Raw genomic sequence first — 26,054 nt, 5'->3', positions numbered from 1 at the left:
GTTTGCCTGCGTATTGTTTGAAAATCATTAGAGAAAAAGATTCCACCACCAAATCTCGTGTAATACGATATTTATCCACTCTCGACAGATAAATTTTAAATATTTAAAACGCTCGGCCAGCCTCGCGTTCTAAATTTGATTATTTAATTGTCTCAAGTGGATAAATATCGTATTACACTCGATGCAGTGGTAGAATCTTTATATATCATTGCAATTGGAACATTAAGTCAGGGCTTTATTTTTATTGTAAGTATGTTTGTGTAATCATGACTCAATGTGTTGTTGGAATAATAATTTGGTAGCAACAATAAGCTGTGCTTTGTGGAGGCTGCAAAAGCTTATGATTTTACAATATAAAAAAAAAAGATCTCTTCAATATTATGACGACCAATTACAGAATGTGTGTACAAATTCAAAAAGTTTCCATGTTTCTCTGTATTTCCATTCAGTTTTATTTCCAGATTGACACAAAAGTTACTAATTCCATGAAGATATGATATTTGAAAATGCATGCATAATATTGCTAGGACTCCAATCAATGCAAGATGTGATCTCTGTACCTACATAGAATGTATTGGTAATCATTCCATCAATTTAATAAGAAGTTGCCTCAATCTACCAATATTGTTAGTTGACTCAATAGTTCAAAAAACAATTGCAAAAAGCTAGTTTACTTTGCATAGTCTGTCCTTTGGTCATCTTATATATATATTTTGTTTTTACAGGATTAGGCATTAATTTCAGATTGCCACTACAGACACTTATAGTATGTTGGGTGAAAACCTAGCAATCGTTTATCATTGAATTTTTGTTTTTCTTTCATCTAGTTTCATTATGTGAGCTCGGATAAAGGAATTGCTCTAGAACATAAGTCTATTTCATGTGTGGGTAAAAAGTGTCACTATAGTCTAGTTGGTACTAACAAGAAAAGACAAATTATAAAATGGCAGTTATTTAATGACAGTAAGAGATGTAAACATGAAGGAATATGTACAAATAATAATAATAAAGGACCTACATATAAACATTTAAATAACAATATCACAGAATAAAACATCTACTACAAATGCACCTTTCATTTCCCTGAACTGAAACATGCTGTTTCTAAGTTGTTTGTTGGATAAAGGGCATTAACTCCAGTTATTTAAAATTTTGTCAGGTAAATATTTTATGAAATGAACCGGTATCCAGTCTGCAATAATTGCTGCCCTAAAAGATTTACTATTTATTACAAAGAACATTTAAATGCACAAATAAAAACAAAAAAGGAGACATGAGCAGATGTCCTAGAACATTTTGATTTAAGTATGAAAATATTGCTTACAACAGCAACTACTCAGGAATGTAAAAATAAACTGCCATAGATTCTAAATGTTGAAATAAACACTGTTAATTTTTACTAAATTTATTTGGTCTACATTAAACATAATTACTATTGCTATATAACTCTTTAAATTTTAGAATGTCTGAGTAAAGAATTGCTGGTTAGATATTTATGATGATGTTTTTGGACTCAAACAGAACGACATGCTTTTGCTAAGTTGTTAAAAAAATGATAATTGATTTTTGTAATCAAAATCAATGTCTATAATCAATGTTCAAAAAGTGAGGGGGCACTTCCCTCCTTTTGATGATTTTACTGTGTCAATTCATATGTGAAATCTGGCCCCAAACACTAGGTTGTTTCCAACTTTTCAGTGTAACAAAATTGCAAATGAATCATTTTGATTATGTATATGATAAAAAGGATAACCCAGTCAGTTTAAAGCTATCGAAAAAAATTTGACTCCTTTTGTATATAAATTCCTCCACCTTGTAAGTATGTTTATATATGTTCAGTATCTACTTGTAGTTTAATTCTTTACTCTATTGTACCTATAAATTGCACATAATTAATGCAAAGTCATTCAAGACAATTTCTTTATCTCTTTTATGTAACCTAAAGTCCACTCTGAAATCATTCAATTCCAATAGTTCTGAACAGTATCTAACAGGTAATTTTGATTTGTAACTGAAAAAGGGTAGTTTGTAAAATACATGATAGAATTTGTATAAGACAGTCTAAATGAAATATAAAATCATACATAATATAAAAACTAACTATAATGTCAACATATAAAAATAACAATAAGTTTACTGATATAAATAACAATAATAAAATCATGGATGTTGTCAGTTTTGATAACATTCTGAGCAATATTTTAAAAAGTACTTATAAAAATGTAATGTTCCTTTAAAATATTGATATATAGTACAATAACTAAAGCTGTTAAAAATTTGGCACCTAAAAAGAGTAAAATTTACCTCTGTTAAAGCAAATTAAGCTTAATTGTTGACTACATATAAATCTATTTTAATCAGTAGCACTTCAAAAATGAGATTCTGTAATCAATTTCATAAATCTTTTTTTATAATTTTTTTGACATTTCACTTGCAGTCAATTTATTTTGTGAAAAGGGCTAATTAATTCCAGGAATAACTTTTTGACAACACAACTCTTAGAAAATCTGTTCAAAATGTTGCCAAAAAAGACATTTTAGTTTCCCTTATTTTCTTTCTATTCTACTCTTTTCTACTAAACATTTACCCCTTTTGATTATACCCTCTTTGGTAGTATAATCTTGTTATTAGCAAACAGCTCATTTTCCCATGATTGGGTATAAATGCATTAGCAAAGTGTACATATTAATTTATTTTTTTTTCTCTTTTTTTTTCCTGATTTTTGACTGACTAACACAGGGAAGATCTACAGTTTAAGTCCATTCATCTACAACAATGTCTAAAGAATTCAATAAACTCTATGGTCTCTTCTAACTGGGGAAGCTGATCGTGCACGGGCTCTTGCTGCCTTGCGTCTTGCTCTCTCTCTTGATCTCTGTATTGTTTGGGTCTGGTTTGAAGTATTAACAGTTTGTCTGTAGTCTTCATAGCCACTGACAAAGCCATCTTCCATGTCTGCTAATGCCTCCTCCATACTCATGGTAGTAAATGCATGGGTATGATGTGCTTGGATAAGTTTTTCTAACCGTGAGATGATTTCATAGTCAGGAATTGCAAGTGTGTTTATATCAAGACCCAACATTCTACAGATGACATTTCTGAAGTCTAGGAGCTGTAATAAAAATAAAACAAATCTGGTTAAAATACTTTCTTAATTGTAAAATCACAGACAAATAAATGTTATAAATGAAATATGAAGTCATCTCTACAAAAGCAGTAATGAGACAACTTGAAGTAACTGTTAGGTGATGCAAATGATTACTAGAAATTCAACATTGACAAAAAACCTGGAATAATCACTTCCCTTCACAAGTGGTCCGAAGAATGTCATAATAAATAGGAGTTATAACTTTTACTTGTTTCTCTCTATTTGTGTGTTGACTGTAGGGAATTCTTTAAATAAATAGAAGTTAATATAACACTTACTTGTTTCTCTCTATTGTGTGTTGTCTGTAGGGAATTCTTTGTTGTTCTGAGTTCACTTGAAAGAGCCTGAACAGCATTGTCAGCAACAACATTCTTTTCCCTGGAAGATGATTCATATGAATTATGTTCATTTTTGAGAGCACCGATCTTTCTGGCCTGTCTCTTCCTCAATTCTTCTAGTTCTTCTACCTGCTTTACTAATTCATCAATTTCTTGTCTTTGTTCCATTGTTCTCATCTGAATAAAATAAATAAATGTCAGTTTCATAAAAAGATACCAGCTATTACTTTTTATGTCAAAAATGGATAAATACTGCTATGGTACAGCTTCCTCACAATATAATATATAGCTAATACTATATTTTTTTGGGAGTTAATAATGTCATAGTTTGTCATGTATATAAAATGTGTGTATTGCATTCTTCTGATTAAAAAAAGCAACCTACTTGATTTAAAATACAACAATGAAAAAGAACTAAGGCATATCTATTTAGAAAGCAAAATCTTAATAAACGTATATTCTAATGATCCAAACATTTAATGGTACCATCAAAGTCAAACAAAAGCAAAAGCAGCGGCGAATCAGAAAAATGGATGGGGCGGTGGGAGGGTGGTTGTCACTGACTGACCTTATCCGCTCCAGTCATGCTTTAGTTATACCTTATATAATAACCCAAATTTTTCCAACAAAAAGGGCCCAGGTCTGGAGCCCCCTGGATCCGACTATGAAAAGACATTTTGTATGACAGTTACTTAAAGGGAAACTTCGCAAAAAAATCAAAAATTGATATTATGTTCATTCTGTATAAAAATGTTCAAATTCATAGATATTAAAGTTTTATTCCGCTAGATAAGCGATCACCATCGATTTTAAATTTAGAGTATCAATTCTCCGAGATCCGCCATCTTGTCTTCTTTCCCGATGAATAAAAACGATATGTCTATAAACCACAAAGAAACAAAACTACAGTAACCGATGTAGTCGTAATTGCGTGTCGATATCTTGTCAATCGTACGGTTGTTTAATACGACTAACTAACTTGATACGGAAAATATTCTTACTTTTTTTAAATTACCATGGTCTGTTGTTTTTAAACTGTTGATATTGGAATTAGGTGAAAAGTCAAAGTTGAAATCATAAATAAGTGTTCCGTGAAAATTGTTTTTGAAAATCTAATTTGTTCATAATTCTTTAAAGTAATAAACTTTTTTCAAATATATTTTGATCTTCCCTTATCTGATCACCAGCATGGCTAAAGGTATTACTTCCAAAGGTATTGTGAGGGGTGTGAGGTGACACGTCCAGGTATTCAAGCGATTTCCTGTCGGGCTTGCAAGTTCATGCATCGTTTCACTTCTGCAGGTATTGATCAGTGTACACGGCTGATAACTTATAACTTATAACTTTCCATTTTGAACTATCATATGTATAATATACAACTCTGTCTTACTTGTCATTACTAAACTCATACGCTTGTTTATAAATAACATTTCTGGTGTAAAGAATATAATTCATAATATATAAATAATACCCAAAAAATAAGATTTGATGAAATTAAAATCTATTTAAATATTTTTTCCAAGGGTGAATTTGGGAAAATGTAATATATAGTCATTGTCAATAGTGAAGGACAGATTGGAACAGACCAGAAATATTGATTTAAAAAAATGTACGCACTTGCCGACGATTCGTTTATACGACTGGATATAAAGTTACGGAACTATAGCGCAATTTAAAATATATACGTGTATACATTGAACATAAGAAAAAAACATATATTTTGAATAAATAGGGGTAAAAGTGTTGTAAATAGACTAGCCAACGTATGCCAACAGTATGTAATCATCGAATGTCGATAGACTACAGTTGTATACCAAAAGAAGAAGAGAACCAATTTGATTTAAATACAGGTCGATGTATAACTTTTGCTTTGGTTCATTGAAGCTGTGGACCTAGGAAAATCACAGATTTATATTTCAATAAGATTGTTCTCAAACAAAGGAAGGAATTCGTCATCACAATTGTTATATATGCCACTGGACGAACACTAATTATCCCCAGGGGATGTGAATATTTTGCTGGGAAACTTTTGAGTATCAAAGTTTCAAATTAATTTCGGGATTTATTTTCTTTCTTGGTATTCAATAACCGAAAAAAGAATAAATTACTTGTTCGCTAAATAGGGATATTCTTGTCAGATAAAAGAATTTTAGTTATATTTAAAAAATAGGGAAATATGACATTAAATTGGTTCTGTCTTTTTTTAAACATCGTTAAAACGATGTGTGTCTAAGGTGAACGCCACAAGAACCCTGTAATACTAGTACGAGAGTATAGCATGTAAACATTCCTTCTCAATAATATGGTTGTATTGGAAAACTTTTCATACAGATTGACAACTCATTGTCCGATATGCATGTAATATTTGCCACATGACGCCCATAGTTCTTTCTACCATCATCACCTTATTCCTTGATATTGCTGTAAACATCGATGGTTCACACCCAAACAAAATGGGAGTAATGAACCTTCAGAGCTTCTCCGTGTTATACACTTGTGAAATATATAGACGAAATTTCTGTATTGAAATGAATCTACATCTCACAAACAGGATTTTCAAATAACGATTTTGAGTAATCACCTTACAAACCAATATAAACGTATGGCAAGATATAACCATGAAGGAATTTAGTTTTTGTCAGAACTCATCACTATATCATAAACGTATACGTATATATATGCATACAGTTTCAAATATCAAGAACAAGCGTTCGATGTCGATAGTCTGTTCTCTAACTGTTCGACATGTCACTTGTTCATTCTTGGAAGCCTTCATATTCCCCGTCTAACGATGGGAACTCTTTCTGATTGTGTTGACTATAAATGCTTGTATGGTAATTCTGTCGTTTATCTGTACAAGCGGTTGCATTTCCTCTCCTTTCCCAACAAACAAACGAACGAAACGCAACTAGTCTGATTTCTCTGGAGCTCATCCTCAATGGCTCTTATACGTCAGGAAACTTACATGTATACTAATAATGATTGTTTCATGAACAACGATGTATGAACGAACTATTATAAATTCGTCAATATCTGTAATGCATGACTAAAGTATAACTTTTATTACAACTACTGTATTACTTATTTGGATTAATGACGGCTATCATGTTCAACATTGCACAACTATTATCATAGAATTTTAAAAAAAATCCTCAAAAATCCTCAAAAGATATAATGCCTTAGCTTAGATAATTAGTATTCTTTTCACAAAAAGTTCGTGTAAATGATTGTCAAATGAATTTAATTATGTAAGAATAAAATGTTAAAAAGAAACTAAAAAAAAATTATGCATGTTGTATGTTGTATTTTTTTGTCAATTAAAAACTTTAAAATTGCAATAGTTTTATTAGCATTTAAACACAGCCAGATTTGAATACAAGTCTATAAGAAATTCCGGTAAAGTTCCGGTAAATTCCGGTAAAGTCAATGATATCAAACAGATGTACAATGGTATATCAAATTGGGTAATATTGCATTTAGTTTTTATTAAAGATTAAAACTACTATTTTTTGCTTCATATTTGAATCTTTACGCCAATTGCCGATAAGAAAGTAATCAAAAATTGTTTCCTTTTATTTTTATACACTTTCGGAATTACGAATCTGAATTTTATTTTCAATTAATTTACACAATTTAATTATTGTATCTTTATTCTCATCGTGTATTTAATCTTAGTGTATTAACATCATGACAGCATATACTCTAATCCTTTCTATTTATCCTTTCCAAATAACAACATTTATACCTGTGTACGCTTGAACTCACACCTGCGGCTAAATAGCTACAAGGTAAACGAATTGACCTCAAGCCGAGAAATATACAGTGACCTTTACAAAATAATATACACACTCTGCTCACACATTAGTTGCATTGAAATGATTATCAAAACAATAACGGTAAATAGAACTGAAATATTTTCAGTTCACTTCAATATCAGTAAAAATGTTCAATAAATATTTTATGAAAAAAATCTCAACAATAATTAATTAAATTTATTCAAAAACATTTACTAGAGATAATTTTATAGGAGTTTAATTCAATCAATACAAAACGGTATATATATGCATATTCACTTTCGTTCATTCTTATATTGTGGTTTATAACTTCGACCATTCGTCAGCTGTGCGCTTTTAATTACGTATATTGTCGATAAGCTATAAGAGTTAAACAGATTTTATTTTTTCCCAGAATTCAATAAATCGGGCTAATACGTCACGACCCACTCGAGAATTCAACCAAAAAAGTTACAAATACTTGATTTTCTCCGTTATTAGAAGGAATATAAATTTAAAACTTTGCAAATGTGTTTTTTATGTTAAGATGAACATAATTAGATGATAAGTAAAAAATCGCGGAATTTCCCTTTAAGTTAATAATCTTACTTTGATATCACTGGATCCCAGTAGTTGAGCTTTGAGATTTATGATTTCTTGAGAAGCATCTTGTAATTGCATCTTGTATTTTTCAACCAATTTCTCTAATTTACGATTTCTGTAGCTTTCTGAATCTCTTTCCTTTTCAATGACATGTTTTCCTAACAATTTCTCCTCCATGCCGGTCATTTTCTTCCTCATTAAATCAAGGTGAAGGTCTTTGCTTTCCAGTTGCTCTTTCAAGGACTTAACCTTTCTTTGTAAGTTATAGATATGTGTAGATTTGTCTGCAATAGTATCAGCTTCCATTTTGACTAGTTGTTCAGCCCTTGATATAATAGCGTCAATGGTCAAATCAAATCCTAAATCAGAGGAAATTTTGTCCATCTTCAGTGACTGACCAAGTCTTTGGAGCATTCTCATGTACTGTAAAATAAAGACAATAACTACTGTTTATAATGAGTTACAATGATAGAATTTTACAAGATAAGTTAGCTTTTATATTACACTTTGGTGGAGGCACTGTTTCTAAAACTATCATATTTGCCCGACTAATTTAAAAAATTTTATAGAAAGAAGCCTCGTTTTTTTTAACTATAATATATATAACTATATTTTTGATGGGATAAATATAATTTTTGAGGTTCAATCTGTGATTGAATGGCTGGACTATTTTCTAACACATTTACATAATTAAGGTGGCACAAGTTTCAAGTACTGTAAAAATTACTGGTATCAATTTTAAGACCAACATCAAATATTAATCATTTATTCTCAAGCTATAGAGGTTTGGTATACAGTTTTACAATTAAATGTAAACTTTAAAGAAATTGTTTGATAAAATGGAAGTATTTTTTTACCAAATAATTTTGATTTTCAGCATTTTCAGAGGGAACATTTTACTATATTGTCCTTTGTTGGCATAACACCATATCAACAACAAACACAACGGTTAAGAATTAAATTAAAATTGGTTTACATGAAATATTCAAAACCTTGAAAATTCAAGATAATTATTAAATATTACTGAATCATATCAATTATTTTAAAATTACAATTTAAACTTTAAAGAAATTGTTTGATAAAATGGAAGTATTTTTTTACCAAATAATTTTGATTTTCAGCATTTTCAGAGGGAACATTTTACTATATTGTCCTTTGTTGGCATAACACCATATCAACAACAAACACAACGGTTAAGAATTAAATTAAAATTGGTTTACATGAAATATTCAAAACCTTGAAAATTCAAGATAATTATTAAATATTACTGAATCATATCAATTATTTTAAAATTACAATTTAAAAAAAACTTATTTATACATGCCAGTTTCATGTCATTTCATATGATGATACAGAATTACTAATTGACATACCTTTTCCTTATCGGACCTGAACCCATCTCTCAAGACATCACCAGCTGATAATTCACCTTCAGCACTGCGTAGTTTTTCAAATAAATCAGCGACCTCAGATTCAGCCTTTCTGGCTCTAGCTGCAGAACTTTTATGTAATTCATATTGTGATTCTAGCTGTTCTGTGAGGGCTCTGACTCGTTCCTCTAATGACTCAATTACCTAGAAGAAATAATTTGATTATGCATTAATCTTTAAAATGATCAGGTCTATCGATTTTCTCTTGTAAAGGACTAAAATAATCCAAATAAGGCTATAAAACTATTAATCTATATAAATCTGAAAACAGTTACTTGAATTAATTTTTTTTCTCAGGCAGAAACACAGATTATGCAGGTGTTTTGTTAAATATAAAAGACAAACCATTTGGGGGTAAAAATGTACACTATTCCAAATACATGTATAAGATTTAGAGATTCACTGGTAAACACAACCGAAATAAGGAATGTGCAATTCAAAATATATTTATCTCTCCAGTTAATTAAAATAAAACCTACCGAAACCATTTCTTTGTTTCGAGATCTTAAACTAGCAACTCTAGATTTGATAGATTCTTCTGACCATTCTAACACAGAATCATCCACTTCACTTAACAAAGTGGCTATTTGTTCCATAAACAATCTGACTGAACTCTTAGCTGACTGGATGTCATGAATGTTAGTTCTCAATTCTCTTTCTTTTCTATTCATCCTCTCTTCTCTCATATCAATTTCTGATCTGTTTGCACTTGCAGCTCTCTCTGCGGCCACCAAACGTTCCTTGAGAACATCTACCTCCCTCTCCAGACTCCGTCTGATGTCAACTGCCTCATCTCTTTCCTACATAGAGAAGACAAATAATGTTTATTAATACCACATTTTTTGGGGGGTACAGTTCATTCTTATTTTTTAAGTATAATACTTATTTCAGTGTGTGTCAGAACATATTTCTGGAATACATTTCATCAGGTTCCACTTTAATATGACAAAAAAGATTTAAGATCCAAATATGATGTTGAGAGAATGCCTTGAATTGTAAATATATGATACTGATTTCAGTGAACATGACACCTGCTTATGCAAGGACTTGCAGTAAATAGTTTATTTTCATTTCATTCAAGCTCGTTCAATTTTTCCCTCCAGTAATTTAAAAAAATAGTTTGAAATTATCTTAACTTCTCTATACATGTATATTAACCATCTTTAAAAAAAAATCAAATATTTAGAAATCCCTTAAGCTTATCTTAATGTTATTTAGCTTTTTAAATACAGAGTATATATGTATTACATCAAACTGAACTACATGTATCTGGAAGCGTATTCTCTTGATTGTAAACAAGTAAACATTTGTAAATTTTAAGCATTTTAAAATAGTTTACCACTCTAAGTCTCTCCAAATCTGAGGTATATCTAGTAGCTACTTTCTGTTCTTTACCAACTTCAGACACCAGTCTCATTATGGTCTCCCTGCTGGCTTTTGTTTCTAGTTCTGTACTGTTCAGTGCTTCTTTTAATGTTACAAGTTTACCCTTCAGCACGGCATTCTCTTGAACTAGATCTGTAACCTGCAATATTAAATATTAAAACACTAACTAAATGTGTGTAAATTTTTAGGACTATTGCTTTCTTCAATTTCTTCAATTATTAGTAGATAGACTTTTGATAGTAAGTTTATTAAAGTTTTATACTAAAGGGTCTAAAATGATCTTTGATTATAGTTATTATGATTATATGTGTTTGATCAATGATACTTGGTAAATAAAATTGGTATGCTTATTATATTTCATGACAAGACATTCATTTTGTGTACAATGTAAGGCCATAAAAAAGAATAGGTTTGTTTGCCCAAACGCTACCTACCCAGAAAAAAGCTGCCTACTCAAATTCTTTTATTTTCCTGATTTGTAGAAGTTTTTTTTTAATCAGATAGGCATGAAGACTTATAAACACCTGATACTTTAATTTCTCTTTTTGAAAAAAAAAGAAAATGCCAACCTACCTACCCACTGTCTCAACCTCTGGGTAGGGTTTGGGCAAACCAAAATATTTTTAATTGTGGCCTAATAGTCTGATCATTGAACACAGTCTGAGTGAAACTAAAAATGTCTTTTGTTATAAAGCTACTTACACCACGTGAAATGTCATCTACAGAAAGACTTTCAAAAGAATATTCTTCGATTCTCAAAACACTGGAAATCTGTCTCATAAGTTCACTATATTTCCTGTCTACTTGTGAACACCTGAAATCTGCTCCCTCTCTGCTTTCCAAAAGTTCTCTGTTGATAGAAAAGGTTCAAGAATATAAATGATTTTTTGTAAAAATATTTCAAGTTAATTAATCTAACAGTTAAGATGGTACATAAAACTATGGGGAGATAACTCTGTAAAAATCAGGTGAACGTTTTTATCACATTCTATTGTTAAGGTAATATAAAGCTTTTCAATGACCAAAATTAGTCTTTGTCAAACTGCTATATAACCAATGAAATTTATTTGATTAAGTGGTTGGTTTAAATTTAATTTTTTTTTTATATCTTTGTCAAAGGGTCAAAGTAAATACTTTGTCAAAATTTTATGAAAATTAAACGGACAAATTAGTCAAGGTGATTAGTACCACCTAAGTCAACTTTTAGAAGATGCTTTACATATTAGTGCATGATGATAAGTTATAGGGGATGCATCTACATGAAAGTAAAGACAACATAGGGGCTGGGGTTTACTAACTCTCATTTTCTTAAGGAAGAAGGTACAAATGTAGGTAGCTTGCCATTCAATAATCTAACTTGTATCTCATGACTTTTTCCTATAAAGGTCAAACTGAACCTAATTAATATTGTATAAGTATTAATATATGTCCTTTATCTATAAAACAGTTGGTATGGTACCATTTATCTATATTTTTTTTTATATAAATATGAAAATGTCAAGTGTCCCCTTAAAAGGCTGCATTCTATATTAAAGTGTTAAACACTATGGCAAAGTCTCACTTATATTATTCTTGCAGATGATGCTGAATTTATTTTTTCTATTGATGCTAACAGAAGTCTTGATGTTGTTGCTAGATTTTCATGGATTTTTCTATTGTCAAAACATGTGAATACTAAAATTAAATACCTACCTTATTCTGGCTTCTAGTTCTACTATTTTATCAGCATTCTGACGATTTTGTTCCTGGAGAGTTGAGACAGTAAATTCACTACGACCTACAGCTGACTGAAATGACCCTGTACGACTTTCTAGTTCTATGATTTGTTGTTTATGAGACTCTAAAAGGGAAGTTAGTCTAGATTCGTTTTCTTTACTGGTATCATAAAGAGTCTTTAATTCCCTGATATGAACATCTTTTTCTTCCATTTCCCGTTCCATACTTTTCACCTGAAATAATCATCAGTCCAGAACTTTTAACAATTTCCAGGATAAACTATATCCTTTTTATCAATACTGATGATAAAAATTACAAATTTATTCATGTAATCAAAAATTAATTAAGTGATATTAACACTGACACATACAGGCCACTTCATAAGAATAAACATTTTGTAAATTATATTCTTTAAAACTGAAAACTTCATGTTTTAATCGCACACTTTAGATAACCTAAGAATGACTGTTGCATACCAAACTAGTATTAGTAAAGGGCATTTTCATTTACAAAGGGGGCCTGAGTGGTCTAGTTAAATAGTTAATCCCCCCCCCCCCACATGACAGGTGGTACCACTGCAACCTTAATTGACACAGGGACAGCCAGTTTTCCTGACGGAGGACAATATACTCTGAATTCCCCCAACAAAAAACTGGCTGACAAGAAATAGGCAATAGTTCTGAAAGTGACATTAGAGCAAACAGATTTAAAAGTTAGACAATTTTTTATGATGTTCAATATAATATAAGAGAGAAAAATTCTTTTTTATTTTAAATAATTAACATGAAAGTGAATTAACTTTGCCTTCTCCAGCTTTTCATGAAAGCAAAAGAGAAGACAACACATATGACTGAGCTTCAGGTAGACTGAAAACTACTTACAGTTATACAAAGTCTATCATATTTGACTGAAAACTACTTACAGTTATACAAAGTTTATCATATTTGACTGAAAACTACTTACAGTTATACAAAGTCTATCATATTTGACTGAAAACTACTTACAGTTATACAAAGTCTATCATATTTGACTGAAAACTACTTACAGTTATACAAAGTTTATCATATTTGACTGAAAACTACTTACAGTTATACAAAGTTTATCATATTTGACTGAAAACTACTTACAGTTATACAAAGTTTATCATATTTGACTGAAAGTGATGCTAATTCACTGCGTGCTGACTCAACTGCATGTCTGTCTCCAAGATAAACAGTTTCTAGCTGAAATATTGAAGAATTATTGTAATAACATAAACTTTATCATTTCCATCATCTCTCAAATTTGATTTCATTTCACATTAGTGATTTTAATTTATTTTCAACATCATTAATAAACTTATTATTTAGCAATACCTAACTGAAAAAAAGTCAAGATTAACTTTCTGTTATAAACATTTAGAAAAACCCTCAATACACATTTCTTCTTTAAAATGCTGAATTCTTCTGTTTTGCTTAACCGACTTTTACTTTTTGTGCAGTACATGCATGTACAAGTATCAACTAGAAATGTATTTTGCTTCCTTTACGTTTAAATTTTTGTAGCTGTATTTTTTTCATTACAAAGTTATACATGTGTTCAATTTACCTACATGTACCACTAGTAATTTTTGTTTAAATTTTATGAAACTGGTTTTAAAAGTCTTTAAGTTATAATGTAAATATTTAAAGTAAAATGTCAGTAGAAAGAAAACTCAATCATATTGATTATATGATATCTTACAAATGTTTAAAATGTTATTATTGTACATTGTATTATTGTATTGTATGCGTAGGTCTTTTATAGCTGACTATGCAGTATGGGTTTTGCTCATTTGACCCTTCAGGTGAAGAGTTGTCTCAACATCTTCTTAATTAACATGTATATCTATATTGCACAAACAATAAAAGTATAATCTGCAATTGCATTTTTTTTATGACCAACACAGGCCTAGAAGAGTAATTTAATTGAAATACATGTAATACTAAGTGAAAGGGAGATAACTTGTGAGATTTCCTCTCCCTGTCAGAAGCCTGGGCTGCAGAAGGAGATTTCAATGAATACAATAAAGTACAAAAATGAGGCTTCCATAGAAATGTCTTTTAAATATTGTCTCATATACATCACTTATTGTCCCTTTCTGCAATGATACAGAACATTTTTTTATAAAACTGTACAATATATATATATTCAATGTTTCGTTTGAAAGCTATGACATAAAGCTCACCCTGTAGTTATCAGCTCCAGATCTCATTGGAACTGAACTGGATTTTGGAACATTTTCCATACTACAAATAAAACCATACAATTAATTTTACAGACAGTAAAGAGAATTTAATGAAAAAGCTATACCGATATCATACTTATTGTACAGACAGGTAATTTTCCATCAAGATAATTAAAAAATTACTAAATGTACACTTGAGGGCCATTTTCTAATTAAAAATCATTTTAAAATCATGCTGAATTTCCAATTTAATAACAATTAATTATAATAATGTTGTGTACTGTGATTTGTTGCCATAGGAATTTGGTGTCAAAATTGATTGATTGATGTTAAAACTCCTATTACCAAATATTGCATACCTACATATCACGATAAGAACATGTTGATGTGATATAATTATGAACCTTATTTTGTACTAGCTGAAGGACACCTACGGGTGCAGGATTTCTCGCTACATTGAAGACCCATTGGTGGCCTTTGGCTGTTGTCTGCTCTATGGTCCGGTTGTTGTCGCTTTGACACAATTTCCCCATTTCCTTTCTCAATTTTATTTTTAGACTAACATGCTGATCAAGTCATTTGCTCTTACTTCTAAATACTAAGTGTTAAGCAGAGATGCAGCAGCAAAGACAAATTTTCAAAACTTTAGCATGACAAGGCCATTGATCCCCTACATTATAGTGCTTGGGACCAGCAAAGTGGTTGAAAAGCAAAAGAAATTATTACTGACATTGACAAAATAATATATTCTCAAATAAAAATTTGGTTTTATAACTTGATTTCAAAGAAAAGATTGCAAATCCAAAAGACCCATGGTGATATTATTAAAAAAAAAACTGTTGAGAACACTGCATAAGAATTTTACTAACCAAAAATATTTATATCTAAAATAGTTACCTGACTAACTGCTGTATCAGTGCGTCTTTCTTTGTCAGCTCATCTTTAAATACTCTAACTTGATCTTGTACATTTTGTAACTACAAAATATAGATTTATATAATTTCTATTAATGTACATGTTTATATTTATATAGAAAAGAATTCTAGACAATACTGTTTAAAATAAAGGTCCTCTCTGTTCAAATTTTTTAAATTTATTTTGAAGATGCTATAACATTATACTGTCCAGCATTTTGTTTGTTACTACATGTAACACAAATGCATATAAATTCTAGACACCTACAATGCTAAAGCTAACATTTGGTACTTTTACATATATTTAGACATGCAGGACAGTTACAATCTCACCAATTTTAAACATGCTTGCTTTTCAAATCATAGTCTACTAGATTTATGTTCTTATATTTTACTGTTGCAACAGAAAGTCAAGGTAATTCATATAGCTGATGTTGACATACATGTACATGTATTTATTTTTTGTGCCTTCTAAAATAAGACTAAGAACAAATACCAAAACAAAATACAAATGAAATGTCAGTCAATCATACTTTGTTAGTATATTTTTCAAATCATATTCAGCATAATTTTTTTAAAACTGTTGATCACTGCTACTACTGTTAGATTTTGTTCATGTTTTAAAACAGTTAAATGCAGCATGTTTGCTAATACAATGTACACAAAAGGTCCAAGTATTAAAGTTTAAAACATTGTTATCTATTCTTTATATGAATATAGAGATATGATATGATTGCCAATGAGACATCTACCCAGTATCATAATCAACCAGAGATATCTTGTATCTTAGATTGGACAATTGGTTTTCCCGTTTGAATGTTTTACACTAGTCATTTTTGGGGCCCTTTAATTTATAGCTCACTGTTCTGTGTGAACCAAGGTTCCATGTTGAAGACAGTACTTTGACCTATAATGGTTTACTTTTACAAATTGTGACTTGGATGGAGAGTTGTCTCATTGGCGCTCATACCACATCTTCTTATACCTATGTAAAGGATTTATTGTTTGATGATAATTATTGGAGCTTAAATATATTTGGCACCCAATTGCAATGATAAATCAATGAGGAATGTGTCCATAGGGACACTGATGATGCCCCCACTAGCAATTAAAATTATAAAGGGTAATAACTCAAGAACTGTAAAAGTGAAGTTGCCAATACTTGAAATTAAACTGAGTTAAGTTGTGTAATAAGCATTATATATACATTTCAATAAATTAAGACAAACTTAAGTTAAGAGAGCAGAAACGAAAAAATTAAGCAATTTTCATTTGTAAACGGGTATTACCCTAGAATTGTAATCCAAGTGCTTGTAAGCAATGAATGGTAAAGGGTGCTTTAATTCATCATGATCAGTCGATAGTAAAATTGAATATTGTATTGTATAAAGCATTGGATTTAATTGATTCAACTACCATTCTAGACAATGAAAGATACCTCCAATTCTCAATGAAGATTTTAAAAAGTATTGATTGTACACACAAATGTAGTTGATTCAGGAAGATACATTTTGTAACTCCAATTTTTTTTCTTCATTTGATTGATACATGTAGTTTAGAAGTTTTTCAGCAATTTTTCCATTCTAGAACAGTAAAAGTGACGGCACCAACATTCAAACTTGATCTGAATATTGTAGTATTAAGCATTGTGTATAAGATTCATAACATTTGGTTGAGGCAAACTTTAAAGAACGAAAATTTTCCATTTGTAAAGGGGCATAACTATAAAACTGTAAAGGTGACACCCTTAAAATTAAAACCTGATCTGTATTTAGTGGTAATAAGCATTGTGTATAAGTTTCATAACATTTTTTTGAGGCAAACTAAAGTTAGAGAACTGAAACCAACTTTGGGATGTACGTACAGACGGACAAGGGTAAAACTTAATGCCCCCTCCGAAACAGCGGGGCATAAAACAGAGGATAACTTGACAAATTGAGATATGAAAAGGGCTTTCAGTTTCATGCTTGAGGAAAATTCCTACCCTCTTACATATATATTTTAATAAATCATTAAATTTATACAACTCAAAATAACATTTAAATGTTACAAAACAACAAAATTATTTACTTTCTTTTTTAAGTGGTGTATATAATTTGAATGATATAAGCAACTTAAGAAAGAAGAGTATGTCTATTTACTTAAGAAAAAATAAACCAGTTGAAGCATGTAACTTGCAAACCCGCGTTGTAATATATTTACCTCTGTATATGATCGTCTGTCATGTCTGTGAGATGGGGAAGGTGGTCTAGGAGAAATAAGTGAATCAGATATAGCTGTTGGAGATCTTGAACGCAGTATCGGTGATTTTGAACGCAATGTCGGTGAATTTGAACGACATTTCGGAGATCTGGATCGATAAGTGTCATCGAAAATAACTCTTCTTTCACTATGATTATGCGTACTTCTGTGAATTGAAGGTAAGCCTTCGCGTTCAAGCCGGTCAAGGTAGCTCGCCATCTTCAAGTAAGTAGTCTCTTTCACGAATTATTAATCAATATTTTGATGTTTTATTCGTTGTCATATACAGCCGAGCATATTCTGTCTTCCGTTGTGTTAACAGCGCATAGCAACACAATCAACACGAACAGCGGAAGAGCACCTGTCCGAGATTTCAACGAGATTTCAAGAGGTCGTATATCTGAAGGTCACTCACATCTTACCAAGACATAATGGCCTACCGATTTTCTCAACTGAGTGGAAGACTGGTAGCGTCATCACAACTTGCAGCATACAGACCACAGGTTGAAATTTTAACTGCTAATTGTTGTTATTGCTCTTTGGATTTTTTCTCCTTCATAGGACAAAGGAACATGGTTTCAATGAACACACAACCATGAGTATCAATTTATTAAAAATTATCCCTTTCCGGCTTTCTTTAAGTTTCGGGATTGTGTGTCCGATTAAGTTTTCCTTTCCTAAAGTTTCATGTCTATCTTGACTCCTTGACCTTCACAAGTCGTTCCGGTCCAAGTCGATTCGGCCCACATTGAAGGTCGATACGGTCTCAATCTGAAAAATACACCTAATCGCTATTTATTCCATTCCGGATAAGTTCTAAACTACACAACTTTTTCATCCAGTTGAAGTTATCTGGGAACCTGTTTAAACAATGCACCATGCATGATACTTTTTAATGAGACCTGTTTAAACTACCGTAAATACTTCAAACAAAATATTTTTTTACTTTAATTTTAATTTCGATAAAAGGGGATCATACTATATCAAAGTTTCTTGATGATCACTTTCTAAAGTTTTTTCTCCCTCAGCTCACTACTGATGACCTCCATTTTTCGGTCGGTGACTCAAAACAGGAAGTTGTATAAATGATTGTTTTTCCCGGAATGTTTTTCCCAGAATGGTCTAAATAGCGATAAGGTGTATTGTTTACAAGGGAAAGGGTACCAGGTAGTCAGAAATTACTCTGATGCCAACGGCTGTTTTGTCAGACAAGCTGGGGCCGTGGGACGTCAGAGCTCGTCCCATATCAAAAAGTGGATATTTGCCCACCCAAAATAGATGCGCTGCTTCGTCGCTTCTGGTGCCGACTGACGGCCTTGGAATTATATAAATCGGGCATCAATCTGTTCATTTTTATACGACCGCAAAATTTGAAAAATTTTTCGTCGTATATTGCTATCACGTTGGCGTCGGCGTCGTCGTCGTCGTCGGCGTCGTCGTCGTCGTCGTCGTCGTCCTGCGTCCGAATACTTTTAGTTTTCGCACTCTAACTTTAGTAAAAGTGAATGGAAATCTATGAAATTTTAACACAAGGTTTATGACCACAAAAGGAAGGTTGGTATTGATTTTGGGAGTTTTGGTCCCAACATTTTAGGAATTAGGGGCCAAAAAGGGCCCAAATAAGCATTTTCTTGGTTTTCGCACTATAACTTTAGTTTAAGTTAATAGAAATCTATGAAATTTTGACACAAGGTTTATGACCACAAAAGAACGGTTGGGATTGATTTTGGGAGTTTTGGTTTCAACAGTTTAGGAATTAGGGGCCAAAAAAGGGCCCAAATAAGCATTATTCTTGGTTTTCGCACAATAACTTTAGTTTAAGTAAATAGAAATCAATGAAATTTAAACACAATGTTAATGACTACAAAAGGAAGGTTGGTATTGATTTTGGGAGTTTAGGTCCCAACAGTTTAGGAATTAGGGGCCAAAAAGGGACCCAAATAAGCATTTTTCTTGGTTTTCGCTCCATAACGTTAGTATAAGTAAATAGAAATCTATGAAATTTAAACACAAGGTTTATGACCATAAAAGGAAGGTTGGTATTGATTTTGGGAGTTTTGGTCCCAACAGAATAAGGGGCCCAAAGGGTCCAAAATTAAACTTTGTTTGATTTCATCAAAATTGAATAATTGGGGTTCTTTGATAAGCCGAATCTAACTGTCATGACTGTGTATGTAGATTCTTAACCTTTGGTCCCGTTTTCAAATTAGTCTACATTAAGGTCCAAAGGGTCCAAAATTAAACTTACTTTGATTTTGACAAAAAATGAATCAGTTAGGTTCTTTGATATGCTGAATCTAAAAATGTACTTAGATTCTTGATTATTGGCCCAGTTTTCAAGTTGGTCCAAATAGGGGTCCAAAATTAAACTTTGTTTGATTTCATCAAAAATTGAATAAATTGGGTTTTTTGATATACCAAATCTAACTGTGTATGTAGATTCTTCATTTTTGGTCCTGTTTTCAAATTGGTCTACACTAAAGTCCAAAGGGTCCAAAATTAAACTTAGTCTGATTTTAACAAAAATTGAAATCTTGGGGTTCTTTGATATGCTGAATCCAAAAATGTACTTAGATTTTTTATTATGGGCCCAGTTTTCAAGTTGGTCCAAATCAGGATCCAAAATTATTATATTAAGTATTGTGCAATAGCAAGTCTTTTCAATTGCACAGTATTGCGCAATGGCAAGAAATATCTAATTGCACAATATTGTGAAATAGCAAATTTTTTTTTAATTAGAGTTATCTTTCTTTGTCCAGAATAGTAAGCAAGAAATATCTAATTGCAAAATATTGTACAATAGCAAGATTTTTTTTAATTGGAGTTATCTTTCTTTGTCCAGAATCAACTTAAATCTTTGTTATATACAATATACAATGTATATTCACTTTTTACTACCAACTGATAAATTAAAATAATCTTTACCATTCAGTGATAACAAGCAGTTTTTTTACATCTTAATATTTTATGATGTATTTAAATGAGTAGTTATTGTTGCAAACTCCATTAGAAATTTTAATTGAGATTAGTTTTGGAATAAGGGAAAGGGGAATGTGATTAAAAAAATTGGGTTCAATTTTTCTCATTTGAAATTTCATAAATAAAAAAGAAAATTTCTTCAAACATTTTTTTGAGAGGATTAATATTCAACAGCATAGTGAATTGCTCTAAGAGAAAACAAAAAATTTTAAGTTCATTAGAACACATTCATTCTGTGTCAGAAACCTATGCTGTGTCAACTATTTAATCACAATCCAAATTTAGAGCTGAATCCAGCTTGAATGTTGTGTCCATACTTGCCCCAACTGTTCAGGGTTCAACCTCTGCGGTCGTATAAAGCTACGCCCTGCGGAGCATCTGGTTCATTTATCTCTTCATTTATGTAAGTTTCAACTACCTGCCAACCTTTATTTTCTCATCATTAGACAGTTTTCACAGTGACCCATCGATTTCGGCATTTTGCCTTTCATTTTCAAAGATTATCACATGACCACGAGAAAACAGTGATGATTTATGCAAATGACCATAATGTAACACCTCGTTTATTTACGATGTAAGTTATCTAAATGTCAGAGAGCTTCCGATTGTAACGTGGTCGGAACTAAATGCTTCATACCGATCTCCTGTAAAGGAGGTGAAAAATCATGGTTTGCTACTAAATGTTAATCATTGATTCCTATAAGGGAGGTGAAAAAATATAAATATTTGCATATTTTGGGTCTCGAGACCACGAACTCTCTCGTAACTTGACGTCCATTTGAAAGTGAAAGTCAAAATGCCGAAGTTAACTAAATTAACCCTTTCAACGCTACACAAAAAAATAGAAAAATGGCTGCTGCTGCTGCATTTTTTTTGTGTTCATTCATTAGAACAGTATTTTCCTTTTCAGACTGCTGTATCTTTTTTATTATATGAGATACAGAGAAAGTTATTGCATGAAAAATGCTCAGGAGAGCATGAACTGTAATGTTATGCCATTATTTTAGTGAAATTTTTATCAGGTTACCTGCATTTTCAGGTAATTAACAGGTAAAAGGTGTAATTTATTACATTTGTGTTGAATTTTGAATAAAAACTACTTTTAGTCCTCATTTATTTTGTTGTTTTATCTGCCATATAATAAAGAAGACACCAGTTGACCGATTCCGTAGCGTATTGCACCATACACAACGTATTATGTAATCGTGGCACAAATAAATAGCTCCGTCCTAAAAAATTTCAGTCAACCTCCGTTTTCCCCCCTTTTTCTACGTCTCGTAATGATCGATCAAATCATATTTCCCACACGAATTAAATGTAATAAACACATTGAGATAACAAGAAACCTTTTAACTAATCCTCGTTGTTAGTTTCGCCATAGAAATGCTGAAATATTCCCATATTTACAGCTTCGTTTCCGATTTCCGCCATTTGCATTTGTCAAAATATTTATTTTTATTTTCCTTCTATTTTCCTTCTACTGCATGATTTTACTATAAAAATTGCCGGGATTTCAAGCGCAAATGAGACCTAGTATATCCTAGATTCAAACGAGGAAAAATTAGAGAGAACCCGAATGAAAACCGAATGGCTTAAGAGTCTAAATGAAAAATCCGTTTTCATCGCGGCATATGCCGCGAATAGCAGTGGCGAACGGCGTACGTCATCGCGGCATATGCTGTGTATAGCGTTGAAAGGGCTAATATATATTTTTAAAATGCAATCTTTTTTTCTTCTGCCTTATTCATCATAAAAACGTTTCTCCGACATAAATTTTATAAACTTGAAAATAAAATATATCATGGCAATTTATTATCGTCAAAGTTGACCAATGCAGTATCATATAATCTAGTCTGATTGAAAAAAATTAAATCTTCACCTTTCAAATTCCGACAATTTATCTAAAATTACGCTTCCCGCCATACTTTTATGACCGGCTGATTGCTAGCTGGTGAGTGAAGACCGGCGAGTATGGCTAACCTGGGGTAAACCGCTGTGGCAAATGAAGTACTACCTATGATAACATGTTCATGTTTGCCCTGGGTCCGTTTGCCCTGAGTTCATTAGCCCATAGAGTCAGTTTGCCCTAGGTTCGTTCTACCTACTTAAAAAAATATATTAATATTTAGGGCATTAGAGTTTAATAAACTTATTCGAATATTTATGCGCTATCATATATGTATTTTTGAAATTTATGAAAACACATGGTAATAATTGAAGGCTGAGGGCTTGTTTTGGAGCTCAGCATTAATTGTTCAAATATATATTATTCTCTCGGATAGTTGTAATACTTGTCTTTGATGGATTAATAATAAAAACGTTTTTCTTTGGTAAACTGTGCTAATGCTGCGTAAAGCAACCAACAATCAACCAATCAATCAATCTTTGGTAAACTAGTCCGCTTGGAATTAATAAAAACAATGATCCTCTCCGTTAGTCCTTTGACAATAGTCCATTTGCCAATAATCGATTTGATTCTCTTATTACACACTTTTTAAACGAATTACTTCCCTTTGTTAATCGTAGACTGGTTCCATACCGGACGAAATAATCTTTTACCAATGCAAAGCATAGCAAATTGAGAGTGGTGTATCGGCAGTTCAACTAAGTATTTAGCTTAACAACAAATTAATGTAATTAAAATATTTGGAAACCTTAAAGATAACTCACATTACGCACAGGTATTTTTACTCTTTCTGCTAGCTCCCCATTGTAAATACAAAATAATGTCCCTCATAGTGAGACAACTAAAAAGGGATCTCTAATAACAGGGTCAATTGACGGGAATTGGCAAATCGCCTATTACAGGTTTGATTCTGTAATTACACACTTTTTAAACAAATTACTTCCCTTTGTCAATCAAAGACTGGTTCCATAGCAAACAGAATTGGCTTTTCCCAATGCAAAGCATGAGAAGTTAAAAGTGATGAATCAGTGGTTTAACTAATTTTTCATGAAAAATAACTTCTGCTGGTGACAAAAGTATTTAGCTAAACAACAAATTAATGTAATTAAAAAGATTTTAAAAACTTAAAGGTTACTCACATTATGCACAGGTAAATTTGCTCTTCCCTCTAGCTCTCCAATGTCAATAAAAATGTATGTCCCTTATATGGGAGACAACAAAAAAAGGGATCTCTAATAACAAGGTCAATTACGGGAATTGGCAAATAGACTATTGTAAATCATTAAAAGAATTTAAAAGTTCATTTATCATTATACTGTGTTATAGTGACTGAATATTGATAAAGCATTCCAGTTCTTTAAAGGAACTAAAATTGTTAATTAAGGAGTTATTGCCCTTTATAATCAATTTTTTATAATTTTCATAAATTTTTTGTAATCTTTAACAAAATCTTCTTCTCTGAAACTACATAGACAAATTGAACTAAACTAGACCACAATGATCATTAGGGTATCTAGTTTAAAAATGTGTTTTAGAATTTATATCAAAATTTTGAGATTATTCAGTGAAAATAGCCCACTATTAACATTGGTTAGTCTTTTGCATCATATTGTGGAAGTTTTGGGTGCCTGATAAACATCTAAAATATTAATCATCAATAGAAATAATCAGTAGTTTAGCTATGCAATTATTTTTTTTACAGGGAGTACAGGCATATGTTTTACCTAAAATAACACCAAAAGCAGCTGCCTCTTCACAGCCACAAACAAGAGAAAGTAGTACCTCTTACAGTGTGACTGATACATTTGAAAATGGTTTTGCAACAGGTATTACCACAAACGCATGGCACAGATACAGAAACAAAGTACACAGGAAAAGGAAAGACGAAGTTCTATTTAACATAGTAGGTTTATTTTTTGTCTAGTCTGTATTATTTATGTCGCTAAAAGCATGACTTTGGAAACCTAGACTCCCTCATCGTTTTCAGTATTAAGATTTAGGTTTAGTCTGTTGTTTGATCTCAGTGTTAGAGTTACATTTCATTGACCTTCAAGTTAAAAAAAATTTCAAATAATCTGTAGATATCACAATTTATGTTATTTTATTAAACAAGGCTTCATATGCATGTAATTGATATTATTTATGAATTGTAGAAACAGAATGATGCCGGTCTTGAAGTATTCTTTTTCAAGCCAAGAGAGAAAGTAATGTACTATCTTGTACACATCATAGCAGGTTTAGGAATGTGTTTCAATATATACATTTGGAATAAAACAAATAGAAAAATGGACTGGGAAAGATTTGGTAAAGTCAAGGTAAGATGAAAAGTGTTTTTTATCAGCAATTCTTTCTTGAATAAAAAATATGTTGCTGTGCATTGTAAGAGCTGGCTGTAAAATCAGGGCTATACATGTACAACATACCTCAATAACCTAAGGAGAAAAATTGAGGGAAATGTTTCACTTTTTTAAACAATATGGTAATAAAAACTGTATTGATTTGTTGTTTTCTAAACTTTGGATGTTTAAAGCAGTGTTCAGAAAATTTACAACAGTGCTACTTGACCTAACCCTCTATCTTGATAGATTATAATTCATTTCAATTTTCAGTGTATTAAAATCCCTTAATCCCATTGTTAATTCCAATCCACAGACTGTTTGTTATCTACAAATACTGTAAATGCAATGCTGTCAGAAACATGTCAGAATGAAATTTTGCGTTGAAATACAAGCCGGACCAGTGGTTGTGTCCCTTGAAAATTGGCAAAAAAAACTTAAAAGTTTTAACATCTAGATGACTTTTGGATATTTTTGTATTTAGGTTGCTGTCTCTTACATTTACTATGTGATGCCATGACTAAAAAAGAAGACAAATATACAAACATTAGTACACAAAACATAACATAGAAAGCTAAAAACTAAGCAACACGAAACCATTCCAAAAAGTAGGGGTGATCACAGGTGCTCTGGAAGGATAAGCAAATCCTACTCCATTTGTGGCAGAAGATATCAAGAGAACATTCAAAACTCTAGTGGAAGAAAAAAACTACATACAAAACTAAAGATTTAAGTGTACAAAAAGTAGTTGTCTTTCCATCACATTGCTGTCTTTGATTTTACTGCAATGCAGTCAAGACATAACTGTTTGAACATTTCTTTATGAACGATATTAAAAAAAAAAAAAATTACAATGCAATATGAAAATTCATGGATTCATGCATGTTTCTTATATTTAGATTTGGCTCCATGATTTAGATAACATTATACATATCTTATATTATTCATTGTTATCATTTCAGTATTAAAAGAAAGAGAGAGCTAATAAGTATGTTACGTGGAGGACATGTCAGTTGTTTAAAAGAGACAAATATAAAGTTGATAGATCGATAATGAGTTTTATTAAATGTGTTGTACA

The 26,054-nt window shown here is 31.3% G+C and overlaps 2 protein-coding genes across 2 annotated transcripts; one reads left to right on the top strand and one right to left on the bottom strand.

Moving 5' to 3' along the window:
* Window positions 1-936: 936 nt before the first annotated feature.
* LOC139517430 (coiled-coil domain-containing protein 170-like) lies at window positions 937-18,122 on the bottom strand. The gene is made up of 12 exons (XM_071308439.1): window positions 17,717-18,122; window positions 15,498-15,577; window positions 14,601-14,661; window positions 13,522-13,617; window positions 12,371-12,627; window positions 11,381-11,528; window positions 10,632-10,817; window positions 9,772-10,092; window positions 9,236-9,436; window positions 7,869-8,285; window positions 3,427-3,663; window positions 937-3,112 (listed from the first exon to the last, which is right to left on the bottom strand). The coding sequence occupies exons 1-12, from the start codon at window positions 17,972-17,974 to the stop codon at window positions 2,789-2,791; spliced, it is 2,586 nt and encodes an 861-aa protein (XP_071164540.1). The 5' UTR covers window positions 17,975-18,122; the 3' UTR covers window positions 937-2,788.
* LOC139517431 (uncharacterized) lies at window positions 18,118-26,054 on the top strand. Its single transcript, XM_071308440.1, has 4 exons — window positions 18,118-18,258; window positions 24,343-24,543; window positions 24,794-24,955; window positions 25,939-26,054. Exons 1-4 carry the CDS (start codon window positions 18,187-18,189, stop codon window positions 25,942-25,944), a joined length of 441 nt encoding a protein of 146 aa, XP_071164541.1. The 5' UTR covers window positions 18,118-18,186; the 3' UTR covers window positions 25,945-26,054.

The sequence above is a fragment of the Mytilus edulis genome, chromosome 3, assembly GCF_963676685.1.
Source record: "Mytilus edulis chromosome 3, xbMytEdul2.2, whole genome shotgun sequence".
Lineage (NCBI taxonomy): Eukaryota > Metazoa > Mollusca > Bivalvia > Mytilida > Mytilidae > Mytilus > Mytilus edulis.
Note: the sequence above shows the minus strand (reverse complement) of the source record. Positions and strands in the feature narration are given on the sequence as shown.

What these genes read in the sequence shown, in the direction of transcription:
- LOC139517430 (XM_071308439.1), bottom strand. Translation starts at nt 17,974, where the DNA reads ATGGCGAGCTACCTTGACCGGCTTGAACGCGAAGGCTTACCTTCAATT. An exon ending in TAGATGACATTTCACGTGGT is followed by an intron (nt 10,818 to 11,380) that starts GTAAGTAGCTTT and finishes TTAATATTGCAG; the next exon opens with GTTACAGATCTAGTTCAAGA. An exon ending in TGGGATCCAGTGATATCAAA is followed by an intron (nt 3,664 to 7,868) that starts GTAAGATTATTA and finishes TATTTTATTCAG; the next exon opens with ATGAGAACAATGGAACAAAG.
- LOC139517431 (XM_071308440.1), top strand. Translation starts at nt 18,187, where the DNA reads ATGGCCTACCGATTTTCTCAACTGAGTGGAAGACTGGTAGCGTCATCA. An exon ending in TTGCAGCATACAGACCACAG is followed by an intron (nt 18,259 to 24,342) that starts GTTGAAATTTTA and finishes TTTTTTTTACAG; the next exon opens with GGAGTACAGGCATATGTTTT. An exon ending in ACGAAGTTCTATTTAACATA is followed by an intron (nt 24,544 to 24,793) that starts GTAGGTTTATTT and finishes TATGAATTGTAG; the next exon opens with AAACAGAATGATGCCGGTCT.